Raw genomic sequence first — 22,456 nt, forward strand, 5'->3', positions numbered from 1 at the left:
CCAGCTCCCTGAATTGCTATCTGTTTCTTTCAAGTTCCTTTTTACTTTTTGTTTGTTTTGATCTGCCTTTCATGTTGGAAGATATCTGACTGGGGGTCCTTGAGTCACTTTTCATATTTAAATAAGGTTCTACAAAGTCCACTGGAAGCTCTGCAGACAAGAGCAGAGCTTATCTCCTGGTGGCTTCACTAGCGGGTAGTCAGGAGTCCCCCACTATCTGTTGGAAGGTTCCAAAACATCAACCTGTAGGTCTTTTCTTTTGGGCCAGCCAGTTTTTCCAGAGAGGGATGTGTCAGACTTCTGCCAAACAGATCACGAGCCTGGCTGCTATCATTCAGGGGAAATGGGAGGAATGAAAGGGGAGGGGGAGGAGATGGCTTTTCAATATTGCGTCTTATCACCACTCCCGGTTTGTTATCTGCAAATCTGGCTCTTTAGTTAAACTGCTCCGGAGAGTAAGGTTTGTTTCTCTTGTCACAGGTGGGAAGGAGCAGTACTTGGATGTGCACTTATGGAAATTGGGGAGTTTGACCATTCCTCATGTAGATTTGCAACCAAACACCTGTTTTTGGCCCGATGTACTTACCTCTACTTTCTGAAGTATCTTATATGTCTTATACTTGAGCCTTTCAGGAGCTGTAAGAAACCTCCTTTCTTGCCAGTGTATCCCTCTTCAGACACAAAGATTTCAGCTTTTTCTCTGCTTATAGTTATCACTCATTCACCTGCTGTCTTTCAAAAATATGTCTTTTATTATCTCTTATCACCTCTCCACATTCTCTTTGCCCAGTGGGTTTATTACTTCTTATTCTTTTGCTATGGGTTTATTAAAGTTTAAGGAGGAAGTGAAGTTAAGCACATCAATTTACCACTTTTAATCAGTACTTAAGAGTCCCCGCTCCCGCAACCAACCGCTCATTTATAGTTACTGGTAATTCTGATTGCCAAGGACTGTTTGATTCACAACAGAAAAAAAAAAAAGGATGAATTTTCCGAGCTATATGGGCAAGAGTTAGAAGAATAAAGAATAATAAAGTATAAAGATGACATACATATCCATGGGAACAGAGAATATGTAAGGTAAAAATAAACAAGCTGGGACTAGTCAAACCAGCAGTAGTTCAGGTTGCCCGAGGGGGAAGGAGGTGGAGATAAGGAGTATCTTAGTTTCCTTCACTGATCATCAGGTGGTACAAACCCAAGAGAGCTATGGGACTATACTATACATGCAGCCAAAAGGCAGGAAAGGAAAAGAGAGGCAGAGGAGTTATTTCTATTTGTGAGTCATTTATAAGGCTGTATCTTGGAAAATGACTTCAAGAAAGTATTGTATTGAAGAGTTGTTACTAGACAGGATGATATATTTGGAAAACCCACAGGATAGATACCATAACCACACAAGTTGATCCCACATCTCAATGATCACCTAGAATACTTCCAGATCTACTGAATCAGAATTTCTAAAGACGGATTCCTGGGATCCGTTTTTAATGAATTTCCCAGGGGTTCTGATGTATAATTTCCATTTGGAAACAAGTAAACAAGAACACACTCCAAAAGTGATTCTCTGTATTTTAAATGCCCAAACACACTTGAGTAGGTGGGGACAGTGAGGTGAAGGCTAGCCCCTTGCTATTGACAACATAAAGAATCTGTCCTCTAAATATTAACAGTAATTCTTTGGGTGTGCTACTCTCTAAAGATTGTTTCTTAAATATGGAAATTTATTCTGACATAATTACATTCTTCCTACATAGAAAAATACCCTAGCTTTTTAAAATTAATATTAGAACAGCTTTAGGTTTATAACAAAATTGAGCAGACAGCACAGAGAAATTTACAAAAACTATCTCATTTGAAGATCACTAGCAACTATTCCTAGAATCACTGTTAGCATGAAAATCAGCATATTTCCACACAGTGACAGTTCTATTTCCACCTAACCATACGTACTGTTCTTGAACAGCTTTGGCGTAAGCTCCAGCATTCAGTGTTTTTCTGATCAAGTCACAGATGTGAGAGCTCTCCCCTGGGCACCGAGGGAGTCCAAAAATACCTACAGTAGTGGAAGACAAATATGTATTCCTTCAATAATCTTGTATTCAACACCTATGTGCAGGACACTGTGAGAACCAAAAACAAACCAGAGCTACACCCTCAGCTCATTCATTTATTCCTCAAGAAAATACCATATTGAGAATTAATACTATAACCAGTTTCTTTCTGGTGCTCCCACACTCTTTGCACCTGCTCCTCCCTGGAGTATGTACTTCTTTTACTGCTTCACTACCTGCTATGTGGCTGCAACCATTTCACCTCCAGGAAATCATGTCAATTAAATTGGATAAAGATTGATGGCAACCTAAAGATTCATCTGTGTTCCAGGCATCTGGAATCCTAAGTCTCTTCCTATTTCTTCATCAATGCTGGCTAGTTTGTTATAAGCTGGAAAAACAGGGTTTTGTGAGATTGGCTGACTTTTTATATAAGTGGCGCTGCTAGAATTTTTACAAATCAAGCAGTCAGGTGAATTAGAGCAGAGGAAAAAGGAGGTAAAGAGGCCAAAATTACCTTGATGCTGTCCCCCAATTGAGATCAGATTGATCATGGGAGGTGATGGGCATCTCTGAGCCACTGCCCTCCTGGGGGTTAAAAAAGGATCATCAGCTCCAACTGTCAGATATAAATGTATTATCCATAATCAACTTCCCAGATTAAGCTACTTAATCCTCCGTGGTTTCCCCAAGCCACAGAGTTTTAGGATTTTCTTCTGATATGGCCAAACACAAATCTTTATTCATCTATAGAAAATAAAACTCCATAAAACTTCTCACATGGGAACATTTTAGAATAGTTTCCCAGCCAAGCTAGGTGAAGATTTTAAGAGAATTTGAGGAGTGGACCTATCTGAATAAAAGAAAAAGTATCAATTCCATGTAAGTGGTCCAATGTAACAGAAAAGGACTTACAGAAACTGGCCTCCCTGGGAAAATCCCATAGCATTGTAGCCCTGCTGCAGTTTAGGATCCTTAGCGAGAATCTGACAGACTGTTGTTACTTGGGAATTGACATTCAAGAAGAAGCTGTTCTCCACATCCTAAAAGAAGTGCCACAGAGAAGTAAAAGGATGGTGTGAAGACAACCACTGGCATCTTCTCTACACAAACTCGTTTAGGCTGGTACCCTTGCATAAATCACTCAAAAGTTAAAGTACCACTGTATGATTTGCTACTAAAAATACAAAGTAAAGCATTTTAATAGTACATCCTACAAAATCAGTCAGCAAACCTTCAAAGGAACAGAGCTGTGCAGAGCCTTACCTCTGCCTGGTCCTTCCCAATTTCCAAAGATAAGATGTAAATTCCAGGTATTTTCTTCCCCACCATTTTCTTCACAGCCCCCATGCTTAAGGGATTACAACAGCTGTCTCCTAAATAACAGACAATAATGGGAACTCATGAATCAAAACAACATTATTTATTTTTTAAAAACTTCAGTGCTTCAAAGGGTATTATCAAGAATGTGAAAAGACAACATAGAAAATGGGACAAAATATTTGCAAAACATCTATCTGCTAAGGGTTTAATATCCAACATACACAAAGAACTCTTACAACTCAACAAGAAGATAACGTAATTAAAAAGTGGGGAAAGGACTTGAACAGACACATCTCCAAAGAAGATATACAAGTGGCCAAAAGCATATGAAAAGATGTTCAACATCATGGGTCATTAAGGAGATGTAAATTAAAACCACAATGAGATACCACTTCACAACTACTAGAATGATTTTTATTATTATTATTTTTTATTTTGGTATCATTAATCTACAATTATATGAAGAACATTATGTTTACTAGGCTACCCCCTTCACCAAGTCTCCTCCACCAACCCCATTACAGTCACTGTCCATCAGCATAGTAAGAAGCTGCAGAATCACTACTTGTTTTCTCTGTGTAGCCTAGCCCTCCCCGTGCCTCTCCCCACATTATACATGCTAATCGTAATGCCCCCTTTCTTTCCCCCCCTCATCCCTCCCTTCCCACCCATCCTTCCCAGTCCCTTTCCCTTTGGTAACTGTTAGTCCATTCTTGGGTTCTGTGATTCTGCTCCTGTTTTGTTCCTTCAGTTTTTTCTTTGTTCTTATACTCCACATATGAGTGAAATTATTTGGTACTTGTCCTTCTCCACCTGGCTTATTTCACTGAGCATAGTACCCTCTAGCTGCATCCATGTTGCTGCAAATGGTAGGATTTGCTTTCTTCTTATGGCTGAATAATATTCCATTGTGTATATGTACCACATCTTCTTTATCTGTTCATCTACTGATGGACACTTAGGTTGCTTCCATTTCTTGGCTATTGTAAATAGTGCTGCGATAAATATAGGGGTGCATCTGTCTTTTTCAAACTGGGCTGCTGTATTCTTAGGGTAAATTCCTAGAAGTGGAATTCCTGGGTCAAATGGTAAGTCTATTTTGAGCATTTTGAGGAAACTCCATACTGCTTTCCACAATGGTTGAACTAATTTACATTCCCACCAGCAGTGTAGGAGGGTTCCCCTTTCTCCACAACCTCGCCAACATTTGTTGTTGTTTGTCTTTTTGATGGTGGCGATCCTTACTGGTGTGAGATGATATCTCATTGTGGTTTTAATTTGCATTTCCCTGATGACTAGCAATGTGGAGCATCTTTTCATGTGTCTGTTGACCATCTGAATTTCTTCTTTGGAGAAGTGTCTGTTCAGCTCCTCTGCCCATTTTTTAATTGGATTATTTGCTTTTTGTTTGTTGAGGTGTGTGAGCTCTTTATATATTTTGGATGTCAACCCTTTATCAGATGTCTGATATATTTGTGAATATATTCTCCCATATTGTAGGATACCTTTTTGTTCTGTTGATGGTGTCCTTTGCTGTACAGAAGGTTTTCAGCTTGATAAAGTCCCACTTGTTCATTTTTGCTTTTGTTTTCCTTGCCCGGGGAGATATTCATGAAGAAGTCGCTCATGTTTATGTCCAAGATATTTTTGCCTATGTTTTTTTCTAAGAGTTTTATGGTTTCATGACTTACATTCAGGTCTTTGATCCATTTCAAATTTATTTTTGTGTATGGGGTTAGACAGTGATCCAGTTTCATTCTCTTACATATAGCTGTCCAGTTTTGCCAGCACCATCTGTTGAAGAGATTATCATTTCCCCATTGTATGTCCATGGGTCCTTTATCGAATTATTAATTGACCATATATGTTTGGGTTAATGTTTGGAGTCTCTATTCTGTTCCACTGGTCTGTGGTTCTGTTCTTGTGCCAGTACCAAATTGTCTTGATTACTGTGACTTTGTAGTAGAGCTTGAAGTTGGGGAGTGAGATCCCCCCCACTTTATTCCTCCTTCTCAGGATTGCTTTGGCTATTCAGGGTCTTTGGTGATTCCATATGAATTTTTGAACTATTCCAGTTCGTTGAAGAATGCTGTTGGTAATTTGATAGGGATTGCATCGAATCTGTATATTGCTTTGGGCAGGATGGCCATTTTGACGATATTAATTCTTCCTAGCCAGTAGCATGGGATGAGTTTCCATTTATTAGTGTCCTCTTTAATTTCTTTTAAGAGTGTCCCGTAATTTTCAGGGTATAGGTCTTTCACTTCCTTGGTTAGGTTTATTCCTAGGTATTTTATTCTAGAATGATTTTGATAAAAAATAATTATTTTAAAAACAGCAAATGATAAGTGTTGGTTAGGATATGGAGAAATAGGAACTCTTGTATATTGCTGGTAGAAATGTAATATGATGCAGCCACTGTGAAAACAGTTTGAGGGTTCCTCAAAAAGTTAAACATTACAATTACCATAGAACCCAGCAATTTCACTTCTAGATATATACCTAAGAGAAATGGGAACATATGTCCACACAGCAAGAATATTTACAAGAAGAATTATTCATACTAGCCAAAAGGTCAGAATGACCCAAATATCCATCAATGTATGAATGGATAAACAAATTGTGGTGTGTACATATAATGGAATATTATTCAGCCATAGAAAGGAAACAAGTACTGACACATGATACAAAATGGATAGTATAAGTGAAATAAGCCAGACACAAAAGGTAACATATTGTATGATTCCATTTTTGTATGATATACCCAGAATAGGAAAATCGAGACAGAAAGCAGACTGGACATTTCCAGAGGGTCATGGGAGTGGGGAATGAGGAGAGATTACTTAATTGGTATGGGTGTTTCCTGGCATGATGGAAAAGTTTTGAAACTAGAGAGAAGTGGTGGCTGGCCAACACTGAATTCACTAAATGCTACTTAATTGTATACTTTCCTATGGTTGATCGTATAGGAATTTTGTCTCAGTAAAAAAAAGGGGAAAAAGCATTTTTTGCTTAGCTCTGTTTATCCAGTAATAACAAATTCAAAAGCCCATACAATATAATTGGGATACCAAATTTAAAGCTGAAAAATAAGCAGAGGTGCACATTCCTCTTCCTTATCATCTAGAACATTTGGGGTTAAGAGACTCAAAGGCACTGGTTTCTCTCCAGGGCCAGGACTAGGCTAATACCAGAGCAGAGCCTAGGACACAGAATCTAAGGGGCACTTGCTCTCAGGTTTGTGCAGGTGCTGACCCTCAAACCTGTATAAATGAGAGAGTGAGTGCCGCCTTACACTGTGCTCTCGGGTTCACCCTGCTTCACCCTAGGGCCAACCCTGTTCTTTCTCTGTTGCAAGGATCCAGAATGAAGAACTGGAAGTGAAGTGACTAGCCAGAGGGGAGAAGTGGGCTGAGATCATTTTCCATTATGAACTTCATCAGCCATTTTCAGTCTGAGAGGAAGCTTAAGAATTTGTTTTTAAAAGAAGAAAAAGCTAAGGCCTAGAGCATCTTCTATTTTCTTTCATAATAGCATTCACTGCACTGAACTGTAACAGTCAGTTACTTAACTGCCTCCAACGTGGTGTGGACAGACTGTGCTCTGGGAAGGAATGGATTTTCCTGCATTTTCTCCACTGTAGTAGCCCCATGGCCTGGCACACAGACTTGAAAGAACTGTCTCTATTTGCTAACTCTAATTCCTCTCTGAAAAATCTCCCTTTAACTCATTTGAATAAGTCTCTCACTTACCACTCCCCAAAATTGCTTTTGTCATAGTTATTAGCAATCTTCATTTTGCTAAATCCAATAACCAATTCTCAGCCCTTATCTTAATGTCAACAAAATTCTGTTAAGTTGATTACTCCCTCCTCTTGAAACATTTTCACTTGGTTTGCGCACACTGCATTCTCCTGGCTTTCCTCCATCTCTCTGTTGTTCCATCACTGCTTCCCTAGTTAATTTCTCCTCATTTCCTCAACCTCCCAATGTTGAGAGTGCCTCAGGGCTCAATTTTTAGGCCTCTTTCCTCCACTGTGTTCACTCCCTCCCTAGGTGATCTTGCCCAGTCTCATGGCTTTAAACACCAGTCATATGCTGAATGCTCCCAACTTAAATCTCCAGCCTGCCAGATTCTGCACTCCAAATGCCTCTCCAACATCTCCTGGATGTCTAACAAGCATCTCAAATTTAGTTAAGTCCAAAAACAGGCTCTTGATTTCTCCCCACCCCAAATATGCTTACCCTATAGGCTTCCCTATTTTCGTAAACTGACAACTCCATCCTTCTAATTGTCCAGACCAAACCCATGGCATCATCCTTGACTCAACATCATTCTCTCTTTCTCCTCCTACATCTAATCTGTTAGCAAATCCCATTGGTTCCACCTTCAGAATATATCGAAACTTTGAGCACGTCTCAACATCACTCCTATAACTATACTGTCTCAAGCCACAATCTCTTGCTTAAATTATTATAATAGCTTCCTAACTTGCCTCCCTGCAAATGTCCATGACCCCCTACAATCTATTCTCAATACAGCAACTACAGTGGTCCTTTTAAAATGTCAGATCACATGACTCTTCTGCTCAACCCTTCCTCTGCATCCCCCACCAAGGGCATCCCATCTCAGTCTAGCCAAAGTCCCTAGAATAGCCTTAGTAGGTACAACATCGGCTCCCTGGCCTCAACCTAAACCTCTATTTTCTTCTCCTTGCTGACTCAGTTCCAGCCACACTGGCCAGAACGTTGTTCCTTAATGTAAGACATACTTTTGCCTCAGGACCTTTGCACTTGCTATTCCTTTCGCCAGATATCCACCTTGTCTCTTCCCTCATTCACATCGGGTCCTTGCTCAGATGTCACACTTCGAGTGAATCCTTTCCTGACCTTGCTTTATAAAATTGCAAGCCCCCACCTCCAGTCTCTGTTCACCTCCCTGTTTTTTCTCCATTTCACTTGTCACTCTTTGATGTATTATATGTTTTATTTATTTATTTAGTTAGTTATAGTCTGTCTCTCCTACTGGAAAGTAAATTACAAAAGAGCAAAGAATTTAGTCTCTTTAGCTCACTGCTGTATCCTCACCTAACGAATGCTCAATGTGTTAAATGTATAAATGAACTATAGATGCCTAACAAATCTATGTTCAATGTGTGACTAAATAAAAGGATGGATGTCCGGGTCATGTAGCCACAGACTACCTCGCCTTACCAAGAGCCAGATACTGCACCATGACGCCAATGCCGTGAGAATTAAACAAGAGCAGCACTAAAAACCCTAACGCAGTGCACAGCCCTCTACAAGCGCTCTCCAAAATACAGCTCTTCCCACTTCTCCCCTTCCAATGCAGACCAGCCCCCAAATCCTAAAACGGCCGCCCCGGTGGCGTATTACCGTGGTCCTCGCCCCCAACCCTTGCACTTTGCATACGCGAACCCAAGCTGGGAGAGGCAAGGAGCAGCCGAACCCTTTCGACTGTCTTCTCCCTCCCTCCCTCCCTCACTCACCCATCCCATGCCAGATCACCAGTGGCAGCGGCTTCGCCTGAGGGTCGAGATGCTCCAGTGCCCATTCAGCGCAGGACCCCGGCAAGAAGGTGAGGGCCAGGAGCCACAAGCAGTTGGGCGACGCCATCTTGGCTCGGTCATGTGACTGCGCTCCGGCCGCGGCGTGGCGCCGGCTGGGGCGGACCGGGTGCTCCGCACGCCCACCACGTGAATCCAAACGACCGCCAGCGTTTATTCAGCGCTGACTACACCCCAGACGCTGTCGTAAGTGCTTTACACCTGTTAACTGATTTACTCCTCTGAACAACGCTGTGTCCACTTCTCCCCATTTTACAGGGCAGAGCACTGAGGCACTGAGAATTTGGGTAAAGGAGCCAAGGTCACAGAAGTAGCGAATTTTCTGAGTCCAAATTCATGTCTGGTAACCACTTCCCTGTACTGCCTTTGGAAGCAAAATGCTTTGTGGAAGGAAGAAAGAAGGACTCAGCTTTCTATTAGAAAAGCAAGGGGAGGGATTGTTGGCGGCAGACCCTAGAACAGGGTCCTAGGTCCTTGTCCTCGCGTATTAAAAGTATTTAACACCCAGACTGAGGAGTATGCAAGTAAACAGTGCACTTAATTAGAAAAGTGAGGAAACAGAAACACCTTGATAGACCTAGGCGGGCTGCTCAAGAGATTCAGCCTTGAGATGAACCGGGGTGGCCCCTATCAATTGGGAATGAAAATGTTTATCCATTAGTTATTAGGTTATCCAGCATGAGTAGGGAGGGCTTCAATTAGCGCAGGCTCAGTTAGGTTACATATGTACATGTATGTTGCAACTGTGATCTTATGTATCATTAGCATATAAAACCTCCGCCTGGGGGTGGAAAATTCAGTATTATGATGAGGAAAACGCAACTATTGGACACAAAATTTTCTTTATTGCTCATGTCACAAGTTGTCTTGGTCCATTGATTACCTGACCAAGGGGTCTCTAAACGTAGGACATAGCGGCTATAAAACTTGTTAAAACAATAGGCTAACATGCGTGAAAAGCAAGATGTATTGGAGCCTTACAGACTCAGTGGTTAAAGTCACAAGGCATTTTGTCGGAACTTAGGTATGTGAGGTTGGACTGATCTCCGTTTTTTTCCTACCTATCTCAGGATGATTTCCAACAGAGGCTAATCATGGCAGGGTGTGGTCTTTTTTCCGGATCTTGAAGGAAAGATAGGATTTCAAAATGCAAAAATGATATGCGGAAGGACCAGTATGAGTTAAGGTAGAAAGAAGGAAATTATGCCGTGCGTTCTAGAAATGGAAGGATTTCTAGGCTGATAAGAGAGAGCACTTGTTGGATAAGTAAGAATAATGGAAAAAGCCACTGCCACTTCCTGATCTAATCTCAGGGCTCGATTATTGCAGGAGTTTCTTATCCACCATTTCTCCCCTTTCCACCCCTGACTCTTTAATCCTTTTTATGCTCTGGTGCCAGATTCATTATCTCAATCTACTTTCTTCCTCTCAATTCCCTGCTCAAAAATTTTTTTTCAGAAGAACATCGTAATAGTTTAAATGGAGAATTTGTTTAAGTAAATTAGGGTGTAGTGCTATACAATGGAATATTATGAAGTAGGTTTTATAAAATATAAGATTGATTTATAGATCATGACACAAAAAATGCGCTCAATATATTGTGAAGAAAAAGCCAATTACACACCCACCTGAAGCCCTCTTATTTGATGCTTTGGGACTGGTTAGTTGTTACTTGAAAAAGTAACATGGAGAATCATAAAGCATTTGCAATAAAAAATGTTTGTTTTTGAAACATTTTTAAAGAAAAATAAGTTTATTGCATATTTTAAGCATTTCTTTTAAATTAAGATTAATAAATATAAATTCCTTCACCCATCTTTTGAGGTGTAGCCTCAGGGTTTTCCTGTGATTATAGGACCTCTGATTGAAGTGTTTTTTGGGAGTGATTTGTGCTTCTTGCCTTTAACAAATCATCTGTGATTTTTTAAAATGTTTCTTTAAAGTGGAGAAGACACTTGTGAAGTAATATGAATGCAAAATCTAGATATGTATAATTTTCCCAATCACCCATTTCTCAGCTGTACATCATTTAATAATTTTTTTTAGCGACTTGACTTTAACAAGCCTGTCCAAAGCATTTGACTTAATTTTCTTAAAAATATCTCTTTATACTAATATTTCTTAAGTTTTCAAAAATTTAATTAAATTAACAATAGCAAGTATCACTGATATAAATGAGGAGAATAAATCCAAATTACATTTGGTAGTCAGCTCAACTGACAGGAACAGGACTACCCAAAAGTTCTCAGACAAGGTCTCCTAGCCATGTTTAGTGTGCTGTGGGCATCAGTAAGTACATTTTAGAATTGGGAGAGTAGGTTAAATAGGGATTTAGAAAGTAACTATGTATTTTTGCAAAAAGTATATATGTTATGGTGATGGTTGCCTTGCTATATTAACTAAAAATGATTGGATTGTACACATGAAATGGATGAATTTTATGATGTGCAAAATGTGCCTTATTAATGCTCTTTTTAAAAAATCTATGTATTTACATATTTCTAGTGATTTCACTGAAAGGCTGAAGCATTGACAAGAAACAAATACATAAAAACATGAGGGAACTATTAAGAGTGATATTTTGGAGGGCTGTGCCATAAGGAATTTTCACATTTTACTTTATACACTTGTGTATGGCTTAAATTTTTACAGCAAGGATATATAACTTATTTTTTCCCAGGTTTTTTCAGTTTTATTGAGATATAATGGGCATACAATATTGTATTAGTTTAAGATGTACAATGTAATGATTTGGTATATGTATAAATACATAACCTTTATAATCAGAAAAAATATATATATAGTAAAAATTACTGTATATGGAATGTACAGTAATTTTAGATTGAGATAATGGAATAGACCTTCTCATAGACTGTTTCCACCAGTACCTAGGAAAGTTTAAAAGGTTAAAATATCATCCACAGCAAACAAATAGTAACACTCAATATCTTAAGTGTCAACAAGTAGTAGTAAAGCAGAGAAATAGAAGATTCTGGTCTGGAGCATATCAAAGCTACTGATCCTGCCTTCATTCCATCAAAACTTATACTGTTAGGTCCACATATGCACATATGTTCCAAGAGAGAAGAAAATTAAGTGTTTTCCTTATATTTCATCTTTTTTCTCTGGAAAAGTGAGAATGATTACTGGGAAAAGAAGGTGAAGAGAAGTGAAGAATAGACTGACTCTTTGGGGAGCAGTAAAGACTCCAGGAAAGCATACTGAATTGAGGGAGATTCTAACGATTGAGGCTTTTTCCCATGGAATGGGATATACCAACCTCTAGTAGAGTAAACTTCAGGGAAGACACTTAAAACCTCAGAAGGTATTGCAGAACTTAGGTATTCTAAGAAAAGCTGCACACCTCCCTGAACTCTACCCCCTCCCCTCATTTAAACTTATAAATCTTAGAAAAAGTGCATACAGCATAAAATAACAGTCCTCAAACTACAGTTCATTAGGAAAACCAAAGTAATTTCAGATACAGTGGGGAAGAGTTCAGGAGGAAGGTAGAGAAACCGAAAAAATTCCTCTCAAGTGCTTTGAGTTATAGAATAACCTAAAAAGAAAATGAGCTCAGTGGACTAAGAACTAAAAAATTAGATAATAAAACAACTGAAATAAATGAATAGGGAAATTGCACATCTAATAAAGCAAAGACCAAACAATATTATAGAACTAATAAGTATATCAAAACAGCAAGGAGTATCAATGGGGAGATTCAAGATGGTGGCGTGAGAGGTGAGTCGGAGAATTCCTCCCAAAACCACAAATAGTATGAAAATATAGTCAATTGTTACTAGCCCTAAAACAGCAACAAGAAAGAAGGCTGAACCAGACTTCATGCAGACCTCACAAACAGAGCAGACCTCATGAACACAGGGTAAGGTATGAAGGCCTTTATCAGACAGGACCCAAGCCCTTCCCCCACCCCAGCTCACCAGTGGGAGGAAGATAAATGGAGTGGGGGAGGGGGTGGAGGCCTAGAACTTCTGAACACGGAGCCCTGGAGGTCTGCTTTGGGGGCAGAAACCTACACTGTGTGGTGCTCTGGACGTTGGGGAGCTCAGACAGGTGGAGTGCTTGAGAGACAGATTGCTGCCATTTGTGGAGGCGGGATCCACACTCGGCCGCTCTGGGACAAAGGAAAGGCAGGTGGTTTGAGAGACTTACTAGCAGCGACAGGGCTGCTGAAGGAGTGGGGTTTGCACGGGAGCTTGCTGTGCGGGGGAGGGGAGAGCTGCACAAGGTTGTCTGGGCAGGCTCTGCCCAGCTAGTTGAGAACTTTGAGGAGCTTCAGGCACTCCATTCCCCTGGCTGCCTACTCAGCTCTGAGGCCCACCACTGTGACATGCAGCCTGCTGCACCTTCCTCCTGTCCTGCCGGCACTGGTTCGCAAACCAGCAATCACTGCACTGTCATTAGGCCAGCCAGAAGGAGGCTCAGCCTGCAATAGCTAGAGCAAAGCACAGAGGCTTACACCTGTGTGCTTGGCCCACAGGCTCTGACACTTGAGACAGACATGGCAGATGGGAATCAGGAAACAGATCTTTCCTCCCTCCAGGCACCAGCTCCACTCTTCCACAATCCCCAGCCTCACTCTAGGGGCTGAGCAGCTCCAGAGACTGGAGCTTCTGGGCACTAGTGGAGACCACACAGAATTATGTAATGTCAAAAGAACATGGTTCAGACCCAAATCTCACAAACCCCAGGAAAAGGGCCTGTAAGGAAACTGAACTTACCAATCTGCCTGAAAGAGAGTTTAAAATAAAAATCATAAGCATGCTTATGGAGGTACAGAAAAATATTCAAGAACTCAGGAATGAATTTAAGTAGAAGATTCAGTCATTAAGAGATTCCATATCTGAAATGAAACATACAATGGAGGGATTTAAAAGCAGGTTAGGTGTAGTAGAAGAGACAGTAAATGGAATAGAAATTAGAGAAGAAGAATACAAAGAAGCTGAGGCACAAAAAGAAAAAAGAATCTCTAAGAATGAAAGAATATTGAGAGAACTGTGTGACCAATCCAAATGGAACAATATTCATATTATAGGGATGCCAGATGAAGAAGAGAGAGAAAAAGGGATAGAAAGTGTCATTGAGGAGGTCATTACTGAAAACTTCCCCAATCTGGGGAAGGAGATAGTCTCTCAGGCCATGGAGGTGCACAGATCTCCCAACACAAGGGACCCAAAGAAGACAACATCAAGACATATAAAATTAAAATGGCAAAGATCAAGGATAAAGACAGACTTTTAAAAACAACTAGAGAGAGAAAAAAGATCACATACAAAGGAAAACCCATCAGGTTATCCTCAGACTTCTCAACAGAAACCTTACAGGCCATAAGGGAGTGGCATGATGTATTTAATGCAATGAAGTAGAAGGGCCTTGAACCAAGAATACTATACTCGGCAAAGTTTTCATTTATATTTGAAGGAGGGATTAAAAAATATTCAGATAAGAAAAAGTTGAGAGAATTTACCTCCCACAAACCACCTCTACAGTGCATTTTGGAGGGACTCCTATAGATGTAAGTATTCCTAAGGCTAAATAGATGTCACCCAAGGGATAGACAAAGGGCACAGAATATGATTCATAATATACAAAGAATGGAGGAGGAAGAAAAAGGAGGGAAAAAAAAGAAGAATCTTTAGGCTGTGTTTATAATAGTATGAAGTGAGTTAAATTAGACTGTTAGATAGTAAGGGAATTACCCTTGAACCTTTGGTAACCAGGAATCTAAAGCCTGCAATGGCAATAAGTACATACCTGTCAATAACCACCCTAAATGTAAATGGTCTGAATCCATCAATCAAAAGACATAGAGTCACTGAATGGATTAAAAAACAAGAACCATCTATATACTGCCTACAACAGATTCACTTCAAACCCAAAGACATACACAGACTGAAAGTAAAGGGATGGAAAAAGATATTTCATGCAGCTAATAGGGAGAAGAAGCAGGAGTTGCAGTACTTGTATCAGACAAAATAGATTTCAAAACAAAGAAAGTAACAAGAGACAAAAGAAGGACATTACATAATGATAAAAGGGTCAGTCCAACAAGAGGACATAACTATTATAAATATCTATGCACCCAACACAGTATCACCTACATATATGAAACAAATACAGAATTAAAGGGGGAAATAGAATGCAATACATTCATTCTAGGAGACTTCAGCATCCAGTAACTCTGAAGGACAGATCAACCAGACAGAAAATAAGTAAGGAGACAGAGGCACTGAACAACATATTAGAACAGATGGACCTAATGGACATCTACAGAACACTCCATCCAAAATCAACAGGACACACATTCTTCTCAACTGCACATGGAACATTTTCAAGAATAGATCATATACTAGGCCACAAAAAGAGCCTCAGTAAATTCAAAAAGATTGAAATTGTACCAACCAGCTTCTCAGATCACAAATGTATGAAACTAGAAATAATTTACACAAAATGAAAAAGCCCACGAACACATGGAGGCTTAATAACATTCTCCTAAATAATCAATGGATCAATGACCAAATAAAAACAGAGATCAAGCAATATATGGAGAGAAATGACAACAATAATTCAACATCAAAATCTGTGGGATGCAGCGAAGGCAGTGCTAAGAGGGAAATATATTGCAATAGAGGTGTCCCTCAGGAAAGAAGAACAATCCCAAATGAACAGTCTAAACTCACAATTAATGAAACTAGAAAAGGAAGAACAAATGAGGGCCAAAGTCAATAGAAGGAGGGACATAATAAAGATTAAAGCAGAAATAAATAAAATTAAGAAGAATAAAGCAATAGAATCAATGAAAGCAGGAGGTGGTTCTTTGAGAAAACAAACAAAATAGATAACCCCCTAGCCAGACTAATCAAGAAAAAAGAGAGTCTGCACACATAAACAGAATCAGAAATGGGAAAGGAAAAATCACCACGGACACCACAGAAATACAAAGAATTATGAGAGAATACTATGAAAAATTATATGGTAATAAACTGGACAACCTAGAAGAAACGGACAACTTTCTAGAAAAATACAACCTTCCAAAGCTGACCCAGGAAGAAACAGAAAATCTGAATAGACTGATTACCAGTAAAGAAATTGAATTGGTAATCAAAAAACTACCTAAGAACAAAATGCCTGGACCAGATGGTTTCACTGCTGAATTTTATCAAACATTTATTGAAGACCTAATACCCATCCTCCTTAAAGTTTTACAAAACGTAGAAGAGGAGGGAATACTCCCAAACTCATTCTACGAGGCCAACATTACCCTAGTACCAAAACCAGGCAAAGACACCACCAAAAAAGAAAATTACAGACCAATATCCCTGACGAACATAAATGCAAAAATACTCAACAAAATATTAGCAAACCGAATTAAAAAATACATTAAAAAGATCATACATCATGATCAAGTGGGATTCATCCTAGGGATACAAGGATGGTACAACATTCGAAAATCCATCAACATCATCCACCGCATCAACAAAAAGAAGGACAAAAACCACATGATCATCTCCATAGATGCTGAAAAAGCATTTGACAAAATTCAACATCCATTCATGATAAAAGCTCTCAACAAAATGTGTATAAAGGGCAATACCTCAACATAATAAAGGCCATATATGACAAACCCACAGCCAACATTATACTTAATGAGAACCTGAAAGCTTTTCCTTTAAGATCGGGAACAAGACAAGGATGCCCACTCTCCCCACTTTTATTCAACATAGTTATGGAGGTCCTAGCCACAACAATCAAACAACAAAAAGAAATAAAAGGTATCCAGATTGGCAAGGAAGAAGTCAAACTGTCACTGTTTGCAGATGACATGATATTGTACATAAAAAACCCTAAAGAATCCACTCCAAAACTACTAGATCTAATACCTGAATTCAGCAAAGTTGCGGGATACAAAATTAATACACAGAAATCTGTGGCATCCCTATACACTAATGATGAACTAACAGAAGGAGATAATCAGGAAAACCATTCATAATTGCATCAGAAAGAATAAAATACCTAGGAATAAACCTAACCAAGAAAGTGAAAGACCTATACCCTGAAAATTACGGGACACTCTTAAAAGAAATTAAAGAGGACACTAATAAATGGAAATTCATCCCATGCTCTTGGCTAGGAAGAATTAATATTGTCAAAATGGCCATCCTGCCAAAAGCAATCTACATATTTAATGCAATCCCTATCAGAATACCTACAGCATTCAATGAACTAGAGCAAATAGTTCTAAAATTTATATGGAACCACAAAAGACCCTGAATAGCCAAAGCAATCCTGAGAAGGAAGAATAAAGCAGCGGGGATCTCACTTCTCAACTTCAAGGTCTACTACAAAGCCACAGTAATCAAGACAATTTGGTACTGGCACAAGAAGAGACCCATAGACCAGTGGAACAGACTAGAGAGTCCACATATAAACCCAAGTATATATGGTCAATATATGATAAAGGAGCCATGGATATACAGTGGGGAAATGAGAGCCTCTTCAACAGCTGGTGTTTGCAAAACTGTACAGCTACATGTAAGAGAATGAAACTGAATTATTGTCTAACCCCTAAACTCAAAATGGATCAAAGACCTGAATGTAAGTCATGAAACCATAAAACTCTTAGAAAAAAATATAGGCACAAATCTCTTGGACATAAATATGAGCAACTTCTTCAAGAACATATCTCCCTGGGCAAAGGAAACAAAAGCAAAAATGAACAAGTGGGACTACATCAAACTAAAAAACTTCTGTACAGCAAAGGATACCATCAGTAGAACAAAAAGACATCCTACAGTATCGGAGAATATATTCATAAATGACATATCTGATAAAGGGTTGACATCCAAAATATATAAAAAGCTCACACACCTCAACAGACAAAAAGCAAATAATCCAATAAAAAAGTGGGCACAGGATCTGAACAGACACTTCTCCAAAGAAGAAATTCAGATGGCCAACAGACACATGAAAAGATGCTCCACATTACTAGTCATCAGAGAAATGCAAATTAAAACCACAATGAGATATCACCTCACACCAGTTAAGATGGCCAGCATCCAAAAGACAAACAACAACAAATGTTGGCGAGGTTGTGGAGAAAGGGGAACCCTCCTACACTGCTCGTGGGAATGTAAACTAGTTCAATCATTGTGGAAAGCAGTGTGGAGGTTCCTCAAAAAACTAAAAATAGAAATACCATTTGACCCAGGAATTCCACCCTTAGGAATTTAACCTAAGAATGCAGCAGCCCAGTTTGAAAAAGACATATGCACCCCTATGTTTATCGCAGCACTATTTACAATAGCCAAGAAATGGAAGCAGCCTAAGTGTCCATCAGTAGATGAACAGATAAAGAAGATGTGGTACATATACACAATGGAATATTATTCAGCCATAAGAAGAAAACAAATCCTACCATTTGCAACAACATGGATGGAGCTAGAGGGTATTATGCTCAGTGAAATAAGCCAGGCATAGAAAGACAAGTACCAAATGATTTCACTCATATGTGGAGTATAAGAACAAAGAAAAAACTGAAGGAACAAAACAGCAGAAGACTCACAGAGCCCAAGAATGGACTAACAGTTACCAAAGGGAAAGGGACTGGGGAGGATGGGTAGGAAGGGAGGGATAATGGGGAAAATGAGACATTACGATTAGCATCCATAATGTAGGGGGGTGGGGACATGGGGAATGCAGTATATACAGAGAAGACAAGTAATGATTCTATAGCATCTTACTATGCTGATGGACAGTGAATGTAATGGGGTGTGTAGGGGGGACTTGATAATAGGGGGAGTCTAGTAACCATAATCAAGTAATTATATGTTAACAATATTAAAAAAATGTTCAATGAAAAAAAAACAACAAGGAATAGAATAATCATGGCTCTAACTGAAATTATTGATGTGGAAAACAGGCTTGAAGCAATCACTATAAAGCCAAAGTAAATAAAACAGAGAGAAGCTAATAGATTTGGAAGACAGAGGTTATTAGTGTCCCTGGAGATGAAAACTTGTTAAGTGGGATAGAAGAAGCATTCAAAAATGTTAAAAGAGAATTTTCTTCTAATATGATTAATTAATTAGTAGTTGTAGCTTGAAAAAGTCAAAACAAGGTATTTTGATAAAAAAACTCAATCCTGAGACATATTTTAATTAATTTATTGAAATTCAGGCATCCAGAAAGAAAAAGCAAATCATCTACAAGAAAAGAATCAGGCTGTTCTCAGATTTATCAACAGCAACATCTGGACACAGAAGACAGTGGAGGACTGTCTGCAGTTCTGAAAGGACAAAAATGTGATCCAGAGATACTATACCCAGCCAAGATAAATATACCCAGCCTAAAAAATAAAGGTAGTAGAGAGATTCCCACAAATATAAAAAAATTCATAGGAAAGAAAAGTACTTGAAAGTGAAATTCAGCCAATTAAGAAATAGGACAAAATTAAGAAGTCTTGGTAAAGGATATGTGATGATTATTGATTCCATCTAAATATAGAATTAATACTAAACATTTGTGTGAATTTTTGTTTTAGAGCATATACTTGTTATATAAAATAACAATGTAAAATAATATGACTAAGAAATATTGGCCTCTGTGGGAAGGGGCTGTGGAAGATAGTGTGAGTGTGCTGATGTCTTGATCTTCCACAGCAGGGTGAGCTGATTCTAATTTAAAACATCTTTTTTGAAAAAACAAAACAAAGCAACATGATATCAAAATTGATTTTCCTAACCTTAAGTCAGTATTTTGAGAAATAACAGCTCTTGTAGTGAATAAACCCTTATTTGATATCTAACTTTTCTTTCAGGTTCTTTTTATTCTGTTAATTTCAAGTTAGCTTGAATTAAACTTTAAAAAATTTTAATATGGTATGATACCATTTAAAAAGTAAATATATCTTTTAAAAAGTGGATCTAGCTGTATACCACTTATCATTCCTACTTGTATAAAAAAATGAAAAGATATTTAGAATGATGTTAATCAAATGTTAATTTTTTTAGATGGGATTTAGGAGTTTAAAATACATCTAAATATAGATTAGTTTTCTTTTCCTTTTTTTCTCATTGCTTAAATTCTTTACAATGAAAATGTATTATTTTTATAAAAACAATAGTTGTTTCTTATTAAAACAAAACAAAATGAGAAACAAGTCGTCAACACTTCTCCCTAGTCTTCAGGATACAGTTGAAGCTTTTGTATTCAAAATAAAAACCCAAACTATCTTTCTAAATCTATCTCCCTTTACTCCCGCATTAACAGCACCTATCTGTAAGAGGTGTTCCCTGAAAATCCCTGTTTCTGCTCTTTTTCCCACATTATTTTTACCATCTTGAGTGGGCTTGCCATCCGTATTCTACCAAGACAAGTGTAGCACATCCCACAAAGCTCAACCTCTGGTCTGTCTCTTCCATTGACTTCTTCAGAGTTCACCCACCAATCCTAGCATTTTTAAATCAAATAGTCAAAAGTATCCAGCTAGAGATGTACCAACAGAGTTCTTACTTCCTCTGGATCTGGTTTTAAGAGGAACCATTTAGTGAGAGACAAGTGAAGTTCTCTCAATTTAAGTCAATTCCAGGTTGTTATTTTAGTAAGTACCCCTGAAGCTTATTAATATTATAATAGGAATTGAGAACTTGCAAAGCCTGAATTTCAATGTAACTTCAGAGTACTGGAAGTTAATCATATACGTATCCTTTCCCTGAATAGAGAAAGAACAATGGGAACACACAGAAGTATCTGAATGCTCGTAAGTTTTGGTTTTCCTTTTGCACACATGACAAAAACGTTTTTTTACAGATTGAAATTTTTTAATAAAGCTGCTTGCTGTTTAAAAAATGCTTAATTAGTAATCAAGATCTAGATATATACTAGCTTTTCAAAAAAGTGAATGGAGATTTTGTCAAGTGACCACATACAGTATTATACTCTTGGACTGAGAAACAACCTCTATCCTTCATTTGGGCCATATCATTACCTGGTGGCAGCAATGGATAAAAGTAATACTCAAGATTTCTTGGTTTGTTAACTATTGGGAGCTACAAAAATGATTTTGAAAAAGAAAAAGTTATATTAGATGTGCCATCTACATTGAAAACTTTTGAGAAAATGCTTTTATCTTCTTACCCAATGGAAAATAATATTATTATATATATATTTTATAAAGTTGAGACAATTTTAAAGCTTTTGAATTTTTTTTTTTATCATGTGAGAATTAATAAAGGAAAACCTCACTGAAGTGGAGTCCGGAGGCTGGAAGGGGGAGCCATACCACTTCATGTCAATTATAGGAAGAATTGTCAGTTACGGACCCCAACAGAAGAATCCTCAGCATGAAGGAATCACCAATTACAGGCGCCAAAAGAGAAAGCTATATACATTGCATCTCCTACAAGAAATTGATACCCCTGCAACTCAGCCAATGAGAAACCATCATCTCCCTGAATGAACTCTTGCTTTTCTTTTTTATTCAAAACAACCTCCCCCAACTTCGTCCTTCTTCTCCATAAAATAAAATTCGTCTCCTTTCTTTGTTGGACTTGTCTATGTTTTTGCCGCAGTTTGCATGTCCTGAATTACAATTCTCTGCTATTCCTAAAAAATCCACTATTGTTGGCAAAATAACTAACTTTTTGTTTTTAAGGTTAACACCATATATAGACACATACAATGTTTAAATTTTAAAAAGAGCATAAAAGATAAAGTCTCACTTCCTCCCATTTCTTATTAAGTCTCACTTCCTAGAGGCAATTCTGTTAATAATTTCTGCTGTTGCTATATCCTGATTTATCACGATTTCTTTAATCAGAATAATTATTGGTTTACCACTTTTCAACTGTATCTCTCCTCAGGAAAACATATTAACAAATTTTCCTTTCCACTTCTCTGCCTCTAAATCTTTAATTATTGTAAGTATTTATAACATTTATCTTATTTTGTGACTAAATACAAAATTTGTATACTAAATGACTAAAAATTAAAACCAAAACCCAACATTTACCATATTATAATTCTATAAATATTAACACTAAAACTGAGTAATGTAACTGGACTCTAAGTGATGGAAATTATTGCTATGTCATTAAAACTTTGTAACTCAAAAGGGAGACTTCCATGTATCTGTATCTTTTGGCTCTTTTCTTTTTTCCCAAGCTTTTTTCACTTTGTCTGGTCTTATATCTCTATTATGTGATCCTTTCTCTATTCAGGGAAAGGATATGTACCTTATTAACTTCCAGTACTCTGAAGTTACATTGAAATTCAGGCTTTGCAAGTTCTCAATTCCTATTATAGATTCCATTTTCATTTTGCTGAAGTGTATCTAAGTAATTTTTTCACATGGAGCATGAGGTGTTAAAGATTTTGAGTTCTTACATGTTTCTTACTGTCCTCACATTTGGTTAGGTATAGACTTCTGACAGACTTTCTCCTTGACCAAGTTTAGACAGGCTCTTCTGAGCTC

At 38.1% G+C, this 22,456-nt stretch overlaps 1 protein-coding gene and 1 long non-coding RNA gene across 3 annotated transcripts in view; one reads left to right on the forward strand and one right to left on the reverse strand.

The window, feature by feature from the left end:
- The window catches only part of PPT1 (palmitoyl-protein thioesterase 1), a 22,687-nt gene extending 13,640 nt beyond the window's left edge, over positions 1–9,047 (reverse strand). For both annotated transcript variants that reach the window (XM_017641598.3, XM_037021247.2), the window contains exons 1-5: positions 8,887–9,047; positions 3,321–3,430; positions 2,970–3,097; positions 2,572–2,642; positions 1,954–2,056 (exon numbers count right to left, since the gene is read on the reverse strand). In XM_017641598.3, the coding sequence (XP_017497087.1) occupies positions 1,954–2,056; positions 2,572–2,642; positions 2,970–3,097; positions 3,321–3,430; positions 8,887–9,013 (539 nt within the window). In that variant the 5' untranslated portion in view covers positions 9,014–9,047. The remainder of the gene's footprint in view (positions 1–1,953; positions 2,057–2,571; positions 2,643–2,969; positions 3,098–3,320; positions 3,431–8,886) is intronic.
- LOC140848875 (uncharacterized) lies at positions 9,014–21,523 on the forward strand. The gene is made up of 3 exons (XR_012130131.1): positions 9,014–9,150; positions 20,704–20,743; positions 21,207–21,523. It is a non-coding gene; the product is annotated as an uncharacterized lncRNA (long non-coding RNA).
- Positions 21,524–22,456: the final 933 nt, after the last annotated feature.

Source organism: Manis javanica, chromosome 4 (genome assembly GCF_040802235.1).
Source record: "Manis javanica isolate MJ-LG chromosome 4, MJ_LKY, whole genome shotgun sequence".
NCBI lineage: Eukaryota > Metazoa > Chordata > Mammalia > Pholidota > Manidae > Manis > Manis javanica.